Source organism: Eufriesea mexicana, unplaced genomic scaffold, assembly GCF_001483705.2.
Source record: "Eufriesea mexicana isolate 0111107269 unplaced genomic scaffold, ASM148370v2 scaffold572, whole genome shotgun sequence".
Classification (NCBI taxonomy): Eukaryota; Metazoa; Arthropoda; class Insecta; order Hymenoptera; family Apidae; genus Eufriesea; species Eufriesea mexicana.
The window spans coordinates 1,051,895-1,070,791 of record NW_016908738.1 but is presented as its reverse complement, the minus strand read 5'-3'; the positions used below and the strand labels follow the sequence as shown (position 1 = coordinate 1,070,791).

The 18,897-nt window shown below is 40.6% G+C and overlaps 1 protein-coding gene across 2 annotated transcripts in view; it reads right to left on the bottom strand.

Moving 5' to 3' along the window:
- Positions 1–18,897, bottom strand: part of Myb (proto-oncogene like protein Myb) — a 34,978-nt gene that overhangs the window by 10,748 nt on the left and 5,333 nt on the right. The window contains exon 1 of one of the 2 annotated variants that reach the window (XM_017897774.1): positions 13,022–13,335. The exons of the other annotated variant lie outside the window; for it this stretch is intronic. Coding sequence (XP_017753263.1) covers positions 13,022–13,116 — 95 coding nt within the window. The 5' untranslated portion in view covers positions 13,117–13,335. Of the gene's footprint in view, positions 1–13,021; positions 13,336–18,897 lie in introns of those variants that run through there. 2 annotated transcript variants of the gene reach the window in all.

The window sequence follows — 18,897 nt, the reverse complement described above, 5'->3', positions numbered from 1 at the left end:
CAGTGAATATAAGTTCTTCATGGATGGATATTCAAAGACCCTCTGTACTAGCCAGTCATTTATAGTAATTCCGCCAATCAAAACAGTAGTTTCCTAATCTCAATATTCAACAGGATGTTCCTCACCTTGGACCAAATGGTATTCGTTCCATTAAGTACGTTAAAGTACTTAATAAAAAAATAAAGAAAAATAGCTCAGAGGATTAAATTTGATTCTTTCAGTAGTTTAGAAAGTACTAGGAACAATGTGTACGTCGTATACATTTTTAATACCTAATTAATTAAACAAATTGTATATTATTTGTTCAATTTTATAAAGAAATATTACTGGTACAAAAAAGAAGTAAAATAACCTCAAGATAATGATCAAAGGAAAGTGCAAAAAATTCCACATTCATAAAAAGATTACGGTTCTTGTTACATAATAATCCATTGTTAAGTGTAATTAAGTAACCAACAGTTGACTGCACGTCATCGTAACATATTTACATTCCAGCCACTATGGAGTCTATGTTCGCAGGATGACGTAATTCGACGACGATAGCCGGTCAGCTCGAGATGAAGTACACATATATACTTCTATGTACTCCTCCACATAGAGAAATCAAACGCAACGGTCCGAGAGCTTGTTATGTTTACTGTTTCAGGCAGGCCACGACAGCGTTTCCGCTGCACGCAGCTATATCGTGCGAGCCTTCGCCAAACGGCGATCGTTTAACCCCTTTGTTCCGTCAGAGCAAGCTGCAAAGACGCCACTGCGGCGCCCAAGCAAAACGATGTATACAAGTTTACAATATGAGCAGTATTTAAAATGAAGTTTCTTCATTTTCACGTTACTGAATGTTTAGGCTAAATTTGCAAAAAAAAGTAAATTATAACTCGTGAAGAATGACTTTCGTTTCTTAAAAAATAACCAAATCAACAATAACTATATATTAACACTGAAACTACCAAACTAATCAAAATGACTAGGTCCACATCTTTTCCTTTTTACATTTGTTGAGAACATGCAGTATCTCCTGAAAAAATAAATCCATTATTTAAATGGAAATGTAATTATATACTTAATTACGTGTTTAGTTAATTATTTTCATCATAGAATTTTAATTATTATTATTTACGAATACTATATTTAAGTTTACATTTCATGTTGATAGTTATTAAGAATAAGATTTTAACACCGGAAATTACAAATTACCTTTGAATTCTTAATTAGTCAATTTTGAATGAATCAACTGGGCCAATAATACTAATATAGTTGACTTCATCCAATTTTAAGTCAACTAAGATACAATAGGACGTTAAGAGTATCTTTTTAGGCTCAGGGATGAAAAATAATAGCAACGATAAGGTTCACCAGCCATCTGCGTTTCGCATATGTTATATGTCGCGACACGTATACTTGCGGCATCCTATAAGCGCTATCGTTCCATAACTTCCCATTGCATGCCAGACATACACGCATACAGGCATCATACAGTCACCTTCCTCTCTCGGTACACGTAGCTGTTTGAGGGTAAAGAGAAAGAGAAAGAAATGGACGAACATTAGATTGAGAAAGCTTCTCGAGACATGAAACAGGACTTACAAATTGGTTTATAAACAACACTCTTTTAGGTTAGTGTCAAGTTTCAAAAAATTCATCTATGATGAAATTTTTGTAACATGTTCTTTTGTCTTTACATTCGTTATTTACACCATTGTGTATGTACATCTGCGCCTCAAGAGCAATCATTTCGTTACTAAACTTTGTTTTCTTTTCGAAACATATCGACATATAACAACAAACACATCGTTTGCTATCCCTGAAGTAACTAATTTCTTGATGCACATCTCCCATCACTGAAGTATCCAGATGAGAAAATGAAAGATGCATCGTAACCTAGCGGCAATTCGCATAACTAATTTTCCAATTTTTTAATAACCTCACAGCCCTCTTCTAATTGATTGGTCTATTCCATCGAGAGTCAATTGGTCGATTGATGACCAATCACGTCTCGAGTAAGAGTTATGCTTTTTTTTACCGCTTCAAGTCGTTCACCCCCCCTTCCTGACCAACACCATAAAACACGAGCATATGTATATTTAATCTGATATACATGTGACAACCATGCTACACAGGATATACGTGTTTTCCATCTCCGCAGCTGTTTTACATCGATGAGAGGAATTGGCATCAAACTCGAAATGATATACACGGTAATTGAGCTTCTAATTAGCGGAGCCTAGCAATGCAATCTTCGCTGCTTGGATGCACTGACTTTCTGCAGGTGCACATATGTTTATGTTCCCGGCCGTGGACAAGTCGGGAATATGTTATGAAGCGTTCAGTCGCGAGGGAATGCTAGGAACCGAAAGGGGAGTGCCATTTGGGTGGAATGTCTCGTGCACACAGGACGCGTCGCGGGAAAAAAAGTAAACGGTTGCGAAATTCGTGAAACTATGCAAATAAATACTTGCGTGTGATTTATCACCCAATACACACGTGACGAGGCTAGTTGAGCAACCATATTGAATGCATTTTTTTCTTTCAGGAATGTCCTAATAACCTTCTGACTCAAATTAAGAGATAGGACTTCTGAGGTTAGATGTCATTTCTACTAAGGTTATGTTATTGACCTGGCAGGAGGTTATGTTACGGCATGTGTACATCGATTATATTCGAGACTTCTCTACGGTTAGTAGTATGCCTATACACGCGGGACTAAATTCATAGAATTCGATTAATGTTATCGTGGTAACGAATCAATCCTAGATAACGAGTAGAAAGTTGAAAACAACTAGAAAGATTTATCAACATAAATCAATGTATTAAAATCTCAAGGATGATACGTGCTTTCGTATCGAGTGGAGGTGTGCAATCACGGTATATCCGTATCCCTACGATGTAGTACCCATGAGAACTCGTTACATATTCGCGACCATATCTGAATTTATAGCCTAATAAGTATTTATAAAAAATCTTATTTCTATAAAATGTAAATAATTAAAAAAAAAATATATGAAGACAAAATTTTGTGGCAATCCGTGGCATATAACGAACGCATAATCTTTTTCAGATCCACTAGAATTTTGACGGAAAAAATTCGTAGGATGCAAAAGTGGAATGCGCGAATCGCATATTTGTGCATCATTCTTTTCACTTTCTACTTTGTGTAGTAAAACGAAAGTCTGAAGCGGACGTAGAACGTGCACGGAATGCTTGAATCTCCGTCCGATATTCGATTTGGCTTCATTCAAATTTGAAAGTGAGAATGGAGACGATGCGAAACACGTGCACGTGAGCTTCCTCGTCACGTGTGATCCAACATGTCATACGGGTACTGAAAACAATAAAGTATTCGTGTACAACAATTATTGAAACATTTCCACAAATTAAATATACTAAAAAGGAAAAAATGCCGAATTACTTTACCATTATTTGATTAAATTATTAATTGACAAATTTGTGTTTTAGGAAAGGAGGAATATATCAGCGAATTAAAGTTAGCAAAAGAAAAATGTCGCTAAGGAAAAAATTCGCAAAATATTTTGTCACATTCCAATGTCTCTCCATTCAACTTTCAACTGATCAAGTCTTTACCTATTTAGTCGTCACATGCGAAAAAGGAGGATAGAAATAGCGCTGGGAATCGTAAATACACACTCGAAGACGATCGGTATCCGTTCTTTTTTTTTCTCTCTCGCGTTACGTAAAGGCTTTCGCCTTCGTGGAAGTTCTAACGGTCGCGGGCATCCTTGAGTTTAAATCCCGAGGCACGTGGCTGAACGCAGGACTTCCTCCGGTATTCTCACGATCCGCAAAATATGTGCACACGTCATATATATATATATATATATATATATATATATGTACATTGTAGCGATAACCGGGAGACTCATGTAGATAGAAAGGATCTGCACTGTGCGCGCACGTTTATTAACCCTGAGAGGTGGTGAAGCGATCCCTTCTCACTTCGCTTTTTGAAAGCATCGCAAATAAATTATAAAATGCTTACTGTCTATTCCTATGAATATTTATGCTCTCTAAACATCTAGCGTTTTATTGATTGCGAAAAGCGATATGGGATGAGATCGGTCATCTTTCAAGATACCATCAAATTAATTTAAGTTGTAAAGCACCAGGCACAAAGTATGTCTGATATAAAAAGTCGCTGAACTTCTTATGGTTTTATTTCAGCTCTTGGAATTCCATTATATCATATTTATTATGGCTACTTTGAATTTCGCTGTTCTGGTAATTATACCACTTAAATTTTTATGATTACTTCTAATTAATTAAACCTTTTAAATTAATTTGAAATTCTTGTTTCTTAGGCGACTTGAACGTGGAATTTTCGTGAAGAGATTTGTAGATAAAATAGAAATATTGTAAACGAAGGAAACGGAAGCAGAAAGAAGATGCGGAAACAATAAGTTAAAGAAAGCACGTGGACGGGTACAGAATATCTGATAAAATCGTCATGATTCTAACCAGCACGTGACAACCACAGTGGAAACAAGAGACAAGCGAAACGACTCGACCAGGACACTCATTAATCAATTTAGGACGGTAACTCCATGAACGAAGTAAATGGGATAGCACAGAGGAAACGGAGACAAAAAAAGACAGTGAGAGAGTGGGAGAGAAATTCGAAAGAACATGAGAAAGAACAAGGCGCGAATGAAAGCCTAGAGGATAGTAAGTGTTGGTGACACAGGAAAGGGGAAGGTAGGATATGCTATCGGATCACGTTGGATTTTATATCTTCCTATCCTCTTACCTCGGTTCTTCTGACTTCCTGTTTGGTCAAAAGGGTAATTGCAATTTCCTGACTTAACTGCCAAAACTTCTAAGGGGCGCTCAAATTACTGGACGTGGTGAAGAATTACCAAACGTGGACGTGCAAAGAAAAAAAGTTACCAAGATTATTTTCGTGAAAAAATCGAATATATCTTTGAGGTTATTTCAACTCGGAAGGAATTTGAATATACAATCAGTCCGCAAACATGCGTTTAAATAGGTTTTATCTTGAAAATTCGAACGAGTTGAGAACACGAGAGTCAAGCCCTCTTCTCCTCCCCCTATTTCTTTTAAGGTTAGCGACACATAAATTGAACGTATCGGTTGCTAAGTTCCCTTCCCTCCACGAATCAGCATGCGAAACTACCGTCAGAGGTCGAGGACGTCCGGTCAAAATTTCCAATCGGCTGGTTCAACCTCGACGACAAGAAATCGCCGCTCGTCGCGAAGCGAAATGAATGAACAAGCTCTCGCACTTAGCGTTTACTTGAAAGGTGGCGACACAAGCAGGTGCTGTGCAACAGCTGCCCCCTTTGTCTAGGACTTCGAAAGCTGTATGACTTAAGACCTGTACAATCCCGATGACAGTTATTCTAGTGAAACTTAATAACCTTTATTTAATATTAATCTGCATTTTCTCCATCTACGTTTCGACTATCACACGTGTGACTTTTTAATTACAAAAGGTATATACTTAAAAATTTGTATTGGTGTAACTAGTGTAGAATAATTTCTTTTATTTTTTTCAGCATGGGCCTACCTATTAAAATTACTTAAATACCGTGGTTATTAAGACACTATGTATATTCTTAAGCAATACATAAAAGGAATGCATAGTTCAGTGCTTAAGGACTTAATAGGTATTAAATCATATTTAACCCGAATAATATTGAACTGTCATTGGACGATTTCTGCGACGGATACCGACGTATTGTAAACACTCTGATCTAAGTCGGGATTTTAAGCTAGCCTTATACCAATCGGTTTGTCAAATAGACTCGGTGTTAGCAAGACGACCAGGTAAATCTTCGTGAATTCCGGATAATAAATACCGTCGCAATGACATGACAGAAAGAGGGTTAACGAAGCTATTCATCGAACGATATTATTTCCTGGATACACGATTATACGATCATTTTCCCCTTCGAATTTACGAGTTTCACGACGAAAATCGAGCATCTCGTGAGAAAGGGAGAGGAAAAAAGACCGCGACTATGGACATCTGCCGAAGTTCCGAACTTTCCCCTCTTTTCGGCCACTTCCTTGCTTCTTGTCTGCCATACTCCATCCCCCTTTTACCCCACCTTTTGCAACGAACAGCCCTAAGGCTAGCAATCTTCTTTTTTCTTCCTTTCTTTCACCTTCCTTCCGTCCGCCTGTTGCTCGTCACGCAACAATAAGGTCATTGCGCGTACCAGCCGATGTCCCTTCCCGAGCAATGTCCACCGTCTGTGTGTCCCATGGTCATGGTTTCTCGGGAAAATCAGACAGGAGACCCGGAGCGCCTTCTTGCCTCGTATATAAGTATCCATTCAAGATCGTATCGCATGACCTTCAATACGATCGAGAAACGCATCGTCAAAAGCGTCACGAGAGATCCTATGGACTCGCAGTCGAAAGACCCACTGCAGCGATAATAGTGGTCTCTGTTGACTAGAGAGGTCAACGTTCGGATTATTGACCAACTAGGGATCTCCATCCCAATTCGAAATTCCACTAAGGAAAAATATTCTTGCCAGTTAACAATTTTACCTCATTTAGAATTTTCCTCTGGAAATTTATGAAAACGATTTTTGACCATAATAATCATTCTAATCTCCAACTTTCTTCCAGATTCGATTATCTCCGCCCTCTATACGCAGGATTACATAACCTCAACGAAAACGACGCGCGTCGAAAACTTAACGCGCCGGAAATCATCTTTCAAGTGGACAGATTGGAAAACTGTTATCTGGAGAGCAAACTGCGCCTCCGTGGGTAACGGGTCAAGAGTAAGGGTCAATGCAACTGTTATCATCCGGGGGACCGTTCGGTCGCGTGCACCGCACAATTGATTCTGTCGTCGATTTTCTAAAGTTACAGACCAGGTGCAAGGGATCCATTGGTCCCTGGTCGTCAGCTGCTACCCCCACGACCCACCCCCTCGCCACACGGGCCAGCAGCACACGATGTACTCGCGCGTTCTACAATTTGTGCCTTTAAAAAGACTCTCGTGCCGCGGAGCCACCGATGAAAGGGAACGCCCCGGTAAAATATGCGGAATTTCCAAGTAGACCGGTGCGCCGTCTTACGGGATCCTATGAGTGCGCTGCTCTATCATCAGCAGGACAGGTGACCGTGACAAATTGCCTAGGTCCGTATGTATCTACTTTTAGTTCTCCGTCATCTTATGATTTCCAATGTTTCTCTTCCATTACCCCTATTAACGTACCCAAAAATTTAAATAGGTTAGTAATACAGGTAAACGAAAAATTAGTTTTCATTTATTGAAGATTTCTGTTTTACCGTCGTATCTACCGTTACTGCTCGGTTCCGAATGATAATAAAAATTTAAAAGATTCATTTTTAGTTTCAGGTTTGATCAATCGAAGTGAAGAGTATGTAAATGATGAATTATTTGATATATGGAGATAAGTAAAAATGATTCAACAGCACGTGCCGTCAGAGATCTCAATTGGTACGTAACTGTATATAAGACGTAATACTAGGATGATTCACGAAAGATGTTGAGCCGTCAGTGAACCGTGTAATCCGTGGATAATCATGGATTCAACGTCGTAATTGAGTTAAGTTGGTGTCCGAGAAATTACTCAATGAACCACATTTTTAGGAGGCGTCTAGCTGAACCTGCGGTTGCCTCATTTATGATTAGCATCAAGGAAATTCGTCTTGAGCGCGACAAGGTGATAAGATGAAAAAGGATCAAATGAGGGCGAAGCGAGAAGAAAAAAAGAGGATGAGTGAAGATCAAGGTCAACGCGTTTTAGAATTTTCCTTCCTCCGTAGATCGATGGGAGAAATTTCGATAAAACAGCCGGTGGAAAAGAGAGTAAAACTAGCTTCGATCCCTTGTCGAGATAAACCACAAAACACGTAATTAGAGAACTCGATTCGTAAGATTAAGCTGTTTGGAAGTATCAGATTTTGTGATACTCGACGAATTAGAAAGCAAGCCACCGCGAGAAATCGTACGAATACACCTATACCTGTTCCACTGATGGCTATGAGTTGTCGGACTTGGAGATGGTCTGTACTACTTGGTAACACGTTTCGAAAGTACAGATTGATAGTTTACCCGTACGTCACGTGGCGCGCCACTGTACGCACAGGGAGAGCGAGGGAAATAGAAATAGCTATTTCACCTCGTCGCATGTTACGTGATTTCTAATCGCATCGTAAAAATTCCATCATAAAGAGACAAAACGTTCGTCCCAATTAAACGCGGTGGAACGTTGTCAAATTTTCTCCCGAACTTCTTGTATTTGAACTTTACCGATGTACCGGACCACACACAGATGAATCTCTAAACGAGTCAGAGCGCCTATACACGACTCCTCTGTGAAAGGGAGCAGGATATATGTATATTCGAATTTATGCGCCGGTTCAAACACGTTCCCCGCGCGAGCTTAGGGTGCACGGATAGGTATACGCACCCATACTTGGGTAAACGATCATGTGCACGTTCGATATATATAAGAGCGAACGACCAGGCAACGACATCAGGGTAGAAGTCCTTATGAGAGACATCTGGCTACCACCTGCCTCGATGCCCTCGCACTGCCAAACTTCCCCCCAATAGAACGCTCCCCGAGCATGCGCACCCGCTCTTATGACGCATGCATGTGGATGCACGTGAATACGAGGATGCACGTGTTTGAACGCGTTGCCGAGTTCTCTTGCAAGAAATTTACCATTCAAGAACGAAGATTTTTACTGATTTCTGCTTCTCCTGTAATTCCTATGGACATTTTTCGAGATGATGTAATATCAGTTAATAATTTGAATGAACAATTAGAAATGCCATTTATCTCGTAGGCTCTTCAATTTTACAATCAATCTCGATAATCTTGATTCTTTGCGAAAATTCAAAATTAAGGTTATCGATAAAATTTGTTAATTGATCGTCTAAAATTCTCAATAAAGAACTCGATAGCCAGGAATGTATAATGAAAAAGGATAATCAAATAACGCAGAAACACCAGATTGACCTCCTCATATCCTCCGCGAAATATGACCGACTAACCTAACCCCGGGCGTGCATATGTCACTTTTCGCTCTGAAACATGCGCAGTAGCAAGGTAGGCAAGGAAAATTCCCGCCGCCTTATGGTTGCGCTAGTACTAAAAAAAAAGGGAGAGAGAAGAAAAAAGGGGGAAAGCCCCTCGGTAGCGAGCTTCATCCCCCTCGTTCCTCGAGGTGTGCGCCGTGCACCACGCCTTACCCAGTGTACGGCGACCAATTGTAAATCGAGCGACGAGCCACCCGGTGCTCGTTCCCATGACAAGTGCGATGGGTATTTTCTCCACGTGAATCTTTAATTCCACCGTGGGAATCGAGGCTGCATCACGAAGAATCAACCTCATAGAGAGGTTGATCCACGCGCACCTTGCTAATGTCGACTGATTAGGAGGCCCGAGTATGAATTCAGATCCTATCTACTTTGACCTGAGCCTACGCTATTCTGCCAGATCAAAACAGCGCGCCGCCTGTTCCTCGTGTACATATGCTGAAGTTCCAAGTTCCATCTTGGTTATTAAACTTGGATGATGTTAATCAAATAATGACAATATCGAATAGTTCGCAATTTATTAGCATTTAAGCAAACCCAACCTGCAATAATTTCAACATAACCTCAAAACACTGGACTTTGTTTAACTACTTGAAAAGTAGTTGGTTTTGAAGAAATGAATCTAACTTATAATTCATGATTATATCCAATCGAAGATACGAAGTACATATAACCTAACACGCGATCGAATGACCATGGAACTAGACGTCAAAGGGAAAAATACATATGGCGGACAGACAGATATTAACAAAGGAAAATGTGAAATAAATGCCAGTATACGATCGAAGGGAATATTGGAGGGTAAGAGAGATCATTAGAATTCATCATGTCACCGGTGAACGAAAGCGATGTCAGTCTATCATTTGGCCGTCCCCCGGTCGAGAACAATTCGAAAACATATGCTCCAGTGCTTTTGGAAGACTCAATAGAATATAAGGAGTCGCAGACGAGAAGGCGTACATGCAAAGCCTTTGCTAGGCTAAAGTCGTTCCAGACTGCGGTCTTTCTTGACTGGAGCAGATGCTGGAAATCAGGCTCGTTCTTGTGTGTACCCTCCTGACGATCGACGACATGGTCCTTCGAACGAGTGTACCGAACCCGACATCGAAAATAATGATACGAATGAGGAGAAGAGAACGGGCTGTAAGCAGCCAAAGAAACGAGAGAGAAAGAAACAGAGAAAGGTCGTTCCTTCTTCGGGGGGACTTCCTCAAGGGGCCCAGTCGCGAATCTCGTCGGAAGAACTGGAATCCCTTCGAAAAATTTGTTACTTGACATCTTTTGAGATCTTCCTATCCCTCTTCGTCTTCTATCTCCTTGTTAGACCTCTCGTGTCCTTGCCTCGCGATATTGTTCGTCACATGTTTTTAAAAGAAACGCAGCTGCTTAAACGGTTATTTAATTGTCAGCTAAAAGAACACTCCTCCGTTACGAATTTAAATGACCATCGGCGCGATCTAGCGGAGATTTCATGCACAAATATCCGAGATGTTATCACGATTCTACGAATTTATTGTCGTACCCCATAGAGCTTGTTGAATTTCTTCTAAAATTAGATCAATCCAGGGGAACGTATTCTAAGTTTATTATGTACTCCGATCGCGTCCAAGTAACCTCACACGTAGGGAAATTTCTTTTTTTAGGGAAAACCAACCACACGCGACGACAGCGCCGCACTTGTAAACGCGCGTACCGTGGTTAGATCAAATTTATTACGATTCTTTAACGTATATATATATACATTACGTAATATCACTGATTATATCAGTCGACTAATGAAAATGAAGAAACGCGTTAAGCGTACTTTTCTACCTTAAACGTTTCGCAAACTTTTCTCTCTAGCATCATAGTTCTTTCTTGACAGCCCATAAACTCGAGACATCGCTAAGAAACCCAATCACGCGTTTCCTGTCCTATTCTGCCTGTGCAAGTAGCATCCTACCTTCAGAAAGAAAATAAAACGTTGTCTGAGATCAGAAGACGGATTTCTTCGATATCCCTTAGGACAATTTATGGGTAAAAGTCACTGCTAAGATATATTCCGTTCATCTCGCAAAGCCGATACGTGGATTTGTCTTAACTTCGACAGTCTCCCGTTGACCCGAATCGTGTCCTTTCCGAACACATGTATCCGTGTATTCCGCTGATCTCTCCCCACTCCGTTGCTGAGCAGCGCGCGCAACGGATCATTCGGGAAGCAATCACGTGTTTCATGCCATGAGACGTTACGAGCCATGGTTTCCGCATTTCGCGCCGACAACGTGATTCTCCCCTGCGTAGGCAATGTGCCAATGTGCACACTTTTAAACTTCGATAAACTTTCATACCGTTATTCTTTCTTCAATCTCCTTGACTCTTTTCACCCGCTTCTTTTTCTCTATTCCAACGTGATTTCGCGTTTTCAACGGTCCTGGAATCCTGATTTACCCAGGTATACTTATTCAATTTCGTTTCTTTGTCTTCCGTTTTTCAGCCCACATTTTATGGCGTGCATCATGGGGACCAGGTATCGAATTCCATACATCAAGCAACCGTTCCCCCCCCCCCTTCTATTTTTTTGCAAATATAAATTTTTTGGTAATGTATAATCTCAGTGCAAAAATGTGTACCTCGGTAAATGTCCATTTAACATGGAAACAATGCGAGACGCGCATCGAAAGGCGGTCAGGGTTGGCTATTAAGCCAATTCAGAAAATAGTTAATACACCAGGCCCCGGTTAAAGGACGAAGACGCAACCTCGTCCGCCAGCAAACGAAATAAACGACCGGAGAATTCTCAACGGGTTCGATCTGGAACCGGGTTTAAATCTCCTTTAGTCGAGAACGAGTCGCCCCGGCTGTAGACCTGCGGGCGCGCGCGCACGCGCACGCGCACGAAAGCAGACCTGGGACTTATATACGGGGTCTGGCCTTTTTCCCTCTGGCTCTAAGCGATAAACGAGCCTAAAGTGGGATATCTGCTAGGCAACAACACGAGGGATAGTCTGAGGTTCCTTCCAAGATGCCTGCTGCTTTTCCTTTCTGCCTGCCTCAGTGTTTGTCTCTTCTCCCTTCCTACCGCTATTCGGCATTTACAACCTACTGGGTGACTTTTCGAAAATGCCGACCATCGTTCTTCTAACGCATTCGTAATCGTGGCTACGAACCGACCACGGACGGTGTAAATCTCTAAAAAATTCTAAACGGTATTCTACCGATTTTCGAAAATATCCTAGAGAATGTAATTTTAATTAATTTTTACGTAAAATGTAAACTATTAGACAGATAAATATTGTGTTGAAAATTGGAGAAAATTTGACGGTACAATATACTCACTTTTTTCTAATAGTGAAAATCTTTGTATTAGTTTTCATGATAAAAGCAACGAAAAAATATCTTCACTTCAAAGTAAATATAAACATCATTTGCAGCTAGGTAGACGGGACAAACTTGTATGTAGACCGACGTTACAATCTACCCTGAGATAAGGCCGCATCCTTTGATATCGACGCTGAAATGGAGACTTCCGTTATACGCAGCAAGATGTTTCCAGCGCTTGTTACATTCCACGGTTCCGACGGTCGGGGGATTGGCTGCGTGCGTTTGTTTTGATAAAACGCATGAATTCAAAGTGTAGTTACATTGACAATTTGTGCGAAATATTATTAAGGATCGCTGAGAATTTAGATCAACGATAAACTTGCAGTAGAATCCGGATAGCTATTTAAACTTGAGGTACAACAAAGAACCTAACATTCACCGATGGCAATAAATACGTTTTAAACAATGTTCGCCCTTTCTTTTTTATTCAATTATTTAGAAATAAAAAGAATTATTAAATACCGAATAAAATTTCATAGTACGCGTTATGAAATTATATCGGAAAACATTAAGCTAACGAATACACCGTTTAACCAAGGTACTATTCATGGTAACAATCACCGAGGAGTGATATGCGCATGTACTACTTACGCTTCGGTGGGTGGCGGAGAATAAAAAGACGAGTGGTAGGTAGTAATATCCACGACCTTCGCTGGTACGAGTAGCCCACTCGACACTACATCCATTCTCACGGGTAGTCTTCCAAGAAAACTCGCGGTCAGGGGTACTGAATGGTTTTCGACGGATCCGGTCCCGAAAACTCGAACTTCACAGCCTCTGAACACACTATCTCTCTCTCTATCTCCCCTACGGTATTGTACGTGCTTTACATAGTATTGACACCACGAACCATCGTCGAAACCCTCCGTCAGTATTCCGTTAATACTTTCCTTACCACCGTTAGACAATTCGTTCGATTCCTATCATGAGTAGCATGATCGGTCGTGTTTACAACATTCGATATAATTCGCCTGTCAACCGTGCGCGACGCGTCGCCGTTTACAATGTATAAAACCCTCTGCGACTTCCACGAGGCATGCGGAAACATAAGAACTTCGTGTGCCTCTGTGTCTCAGCTCGTCTCCTCTCTTTCTATCTATCTCTTAATGCAACATGCTTCTTCGTTGTAGCTCCATGTGTATCCACCGCGTGATAACCAATTGGTGTTGCAGATATCTCGTTAAATCGAACTTATCGACACATCAAGAGAGCAGGAAAAACAATAACAAACGCGGCTATGCGTCTTTCCACAGTCTATGGTTAAAGGTGGGGAGAGTGTTTGGGCGCACGCGTCGCGACAGTGCAAAAGCATTCACTCAAATGTAGCGAGGGAAAAAGTGTTGTCACTAAGGCAGCGAGGTAGAGGAAGAAAAGCACGACACAAGACGAACACGATCACAGGTTTCGCGCGTTACTTGTCCGTCTCATCGATCGATCCTCGAGTTTCCTCCGGCTTGGTTGTCCATTATGCAAAATTGTAAACTTCGTGACGGGTTGCTTTGTCGCGACGCGCGCCCAAAATCGAGCTGAGTCGCGCAAACGTCTCAACCAGTCGCCGTTTGGATTTGAACTGAAGGTACTGGCTGCTTTGCTAGCGGCCTGCGCGCTTGGACGGTCCCTAACATGCTCTCATGCTGGGCTGTTAGCAACGTGGAGGGGAAAGGTACGGTCGCGGCTGCTCCTCGAAGCTAGGGAAGGACAGGAAAGCTACGGGACGAGGAGATGGTACGCGGAGGGCGCGATCAAACGTCGACCGTCCCTACACACTTTACGTGTGCGTGCGCTCGTCTGACCTTGTGTACGTGTTGGTACATGCGCCCTCGACCGTCTGTACACTCATTCAAACCCATTAAAAAAATAGTCTGGTAGTGGATGCCGCGATGAAAGCTTTCTCGTTAACCCTTTCTTGTTTTAAAATTAATAGAGACGGAAGGTGGACAGTTAGAATATACAAAAAGAAGTTGACGGGTAATACTGGGTATGTGATATTAATGCGGATGTGCAACGACAGATGGCACTTTTTAAATTCACGTTAGAAGTATACATTTACGAGGGTTGCTGATCTATAAGTAGATAAACGTGGCACCATAAACATCGCGTATGGATGGAAATCGTTACATTGCATGATGTCATGAACAAATGGATGATAGTAAACTATGTTTTCGGTAAGAACACGACATTCATATACATACCAGTAAAAAACCATTTAAACTTTATGAGAAAAAATATAAAAATCGTACTATATAGAACTCCCGGGGCTACAGATATATTTAATTTTAGGTAATTTTAAATGAAATAAGCCTGTTACATAAAAGCAGCTGTCATACAAAATGAAGAAAGTATGAAGTTATTTTAGCGTAATCTTCAAGTCATATTAGGAGGAAACAGTCTTTGTTTTCAATCAACTCCTGATGGTTTTGAAGACCCCCAGAGAATTATAAAGACTACCGTCTAGACGTGTCACTTATGTAACTCTTTGGAGAAAGATATCCTTCACGTGTACTAAGTGTCCATTTAAAAATCCACTTGTACAATGATGTTTAAACTTGATTTATAAATCAAACGTTTGTAAATTTTCAAATTTAATTTTCCCATTTTTTAATCGGGTAAGTTTTTTCTTAGGAATTTTTTATTAAAATATATGATACTATAAACAAACATAATATTGACTTGTCGATGTACAGTTAACTTATGTTCATGCATGTTTTCAGATATCAAACTGAATGTGACAATAACCTGGAATGATAACGACTGGAACAGAAGAAAATGTATAAATTAAAGCATCCTAATGCTGTTTTACTACTCAGCCCATTCTTGCAGTACAAATACAGGTGTTACCCGCAAGAAACAGCCTGTATATCTTTTAATACTCATAAAACTGCGTATGCCATTGTGCCTCGGAGGAAGTGGTCAGACATAAAAAGCACTGTTGAACAGTCGAATACACATGTAAGTCCACGTAAAGAATAGACGTGACATGTAACCATAGAAACGAAGAGACCAAGATCTACAAAATGGAAATGTAAAATTGGTCGATAGCTTAAAGCAGATTTCCAATAGAGCGAAATTTAGAGAATTTCAGAGTGACCTTGAGCCCAATGTCTCTGAATATCGCATGGCGGTTCCACCGTGGATCTGATGTTACGGTAAATGAGGGAAGTGCCGGGCAATGTTTTGAAAACAAAAGAGAAATGCGTTGGCTGTGAGAACGTACTTTAATTCTGGTGAATACCTCTCGCTCGGTGCACGCCTCAGGGTGCGTCTGCATCGTTGTTCGCGAATACTTTCCCACCGTGGAGTCTGTAGCTGGAACAACCTCCAGCAGTACACGCGAGCTTGTATGTGTGCACGTATTCGTAAATATGCTGCACTCATGAGCGGAATGCGCGTTTGTGACCCGTACTGGTCTTTAGGTTATGTTGTTCTTCGTAAATCTTTTGTCTAATCATGATCTATCCTTGACAAGTTAGCGTGAAACGTTACCTTAATCAAGTTAAGTATATTTTAACTGAGAATGTAGTGTTGAATTTGTAGCATATAAACAATAGATAAGGTTACTGTACGTGCTATTTTATCTGTTTACAAGTCTAATAATTTTCAAGGCTGATACACAATACATGTAATTGCATCCATCGACTTTGAACACCATAAACTAACGTGGACCCGACGTCATGGGTGTTCTACGTATTATGCAAGAGAGGGGTGGATGGGTCGGCAGAAAAATTTTCGGGCTGTTGAACAGGGAGTACGGTTCGCTGTAGGATACCTTCGCCCACGATCAAATTCAAGTTTGCTTAATTTCTTTCTTAAACAGAAGAGGATAGTGTTACAATCATGAAATAAAAATTTGAAGTAGCATAGTATGAATATGAAAATCAACAATCATACTTTCATGTATGTTTATAGTTAATTACTTATTACTTAGATTAATTAATAATTATCTTTCTATCAAGCTTTAAATTGTTTCTTAGGAAACTATGAAAATACCTTATACATCAATATCAGAATGCAGTAACGTCAGCCTACCCACCCTTAGAAGTCCTTGAGTTGAAAAATACAACGGTCACTTTACTAGGGGAAAACATTTACAAATGATCCACCTTCACCCGAGAGATACATCAAGCCGTTTCAAGCTTTTCGTTTTATTTTGTACTAATAATTGAATTATTCACTGACGTAAATTCTGTTACTTCTAGAATTCCGTCCAAAACTATTTCTAAAACCGACAAAGGTGACTAATAATTTCCTTGAAATTGCCACGAGAGGAACATCGTTGTACGTGAAATGCAATTAATGCAAATTTAAAATAAGGGCAGAAGAAAAAATGAAGACCAGTAAGTCTCTTAAAAACTTTACGCATTTTATACTATAGGTAGCATCGAATGCAGAATCCATAACGATTTTTCAAATTCGCTGCATTGTTCCGTGACCGTCGTTAATTCAGTGTGAATTGGCCTTAACTTGTGCTCGTTGCGTTCTCAAAGAGCGAAACAGAGAAAGAGGAGGTGCAGTAAGAAAAACAAATGAATCGGAGGAGAAGGATGAGGAGAAGCACGGAGGAATCGTGGTGGCCGGGGACACGGAAGAGAAGAGAAGACGCGAGAAAGACGAAGAAACGAGAGGAAGGGATCCGGAATATAAGTCTCTGCAAGGCCTCGCGGTTTCGCCGTTGCCTTCTGAGAACCGATCGACTCTCAAAATGCGAAAGAATAACAAAAACTAACCCGCGTGAAGCCGATATCGATTCTTTTGCATCTTGAGTTCAATGCAATAAAATCGATCGAAATCGTTCCCTTTCGTCTTACCGTCTTTAGTAAATAAGACATTAAGTAAACGGATGGACGTTATTAATCAACCTTTTACAATCGCACGCCAAAAGGGAACGCTATCGAATTGAAAGCAATTATTACAATTAATATCACATGTGATTTCTCTTGCTTGCTTTTTCAATTGGAACTGTTTGAGAAGCGAAAACCATATTTGTAACGATGACTTGGTTGTGTCTATACAACAAACGATAGTTAAATTTATTTCATAGGAACGAGTCTTGATGCCTTACTTTGTTCACGTGTATACATAGATTTCTGCATTAACAATTTCAACGAGATATCGTTTTTGATTTATTCAATTATTCACTGTCGTAACGGTGTATTGAACGGCATTAAATGAAGAAGAGTTAACGGCGAATTCAATATCAAACGTCTAGTTCATTTACCAGTTTGCCAGGCTTTGTCAGCTATTCAAAACGACGACCGGATACGAAGTAGACGTAAACACTAAATACATAGAATATGGAAATGAATGCAATGCTTCTGGAACAGGTCACAAAATTCTTTGGGCCAGTCCTGAGACCCAGACGCAGAATAATGATCTACCCCGATAAAAAAAATTCACCATTCATATGCGTGGCTTGGGAAGCGCGAAAAATTATGCTCGAATCTTTTTTTCTCCCTTTCCGTCTGAATCGGTGATATTGTCCGGCACAGATTACACAGTTCCTTGCTCATACTGGCCGAGTCGAACCAGATGGCGTAATATCCTTTGACTTCAAATCATAATAAGCGACGTGATGGAAGGAAGGATAATTCCTCTGTATATAGAAAATTCTTATTCACGTGGTCCATCCTTAGTTACCCCTCTAACTTGTTTTTCGTTTTCAATGCCGTAAGATATGTACCAATTGCGGTACCCAGAGACACGAGTTCTCGACTGCAAACTGGTATCTTGAATTTTTTGTGAAAACACAGGGAACTGATAGTACAAATACAATTTATTAAAACTATACTTATCGAAAGCGCGGCAAATATAAATGTGCTTCACCGTATGAATCGAATATAATTAAAAATTGTTTAATATTTATATACCTAGCAGTCGTATACCTTCGTTCATACCTTTGGTACCCGCGTGGAATTGAGAATAAGCAAGATTCCGTTCCGAATAGGATCAGTGTTTTCCTCTCTGGAAAAAGATCCGGTTAGGAATGCTAGGAAAATAAATGGTAAGTTGGCGTCAAATAATATTACGCGCTAGACGTAGTTGACAATAAGACAAATTAGGCGTCTACGTAGCATGAAATTCCTCGAACGGGACCCGCTACGAAACAGACGCCATATACGTCGGTGGAAGGCAGAGCGTTATGCCTGAGAATGGATGCAGGTCGTTTCGACAACGCAGACAGGTTTTTCCCTTTGAAGTGCACGGAGAATCCGCCTTCCGGGTTCTCATTCGTTTCACGTCCAACTATCATATACATGTTTGTAGATAACACACCTCAAGGCGACTGAGAACCGTCGACGGTGGCGCTGTTGGTATTCGGTACAAGGAACTCGCGGCACCCAGTAATTTCGCTTGTATTAACGCGCTATACTTCGGAAACTGCGAGTTACCGACCGCATTGCGGTACTTGTACCCCGATTCGTGTCCGTGGGTCGGTAACTGGTCAAAAACCCGGCATAAATTACGCTCTT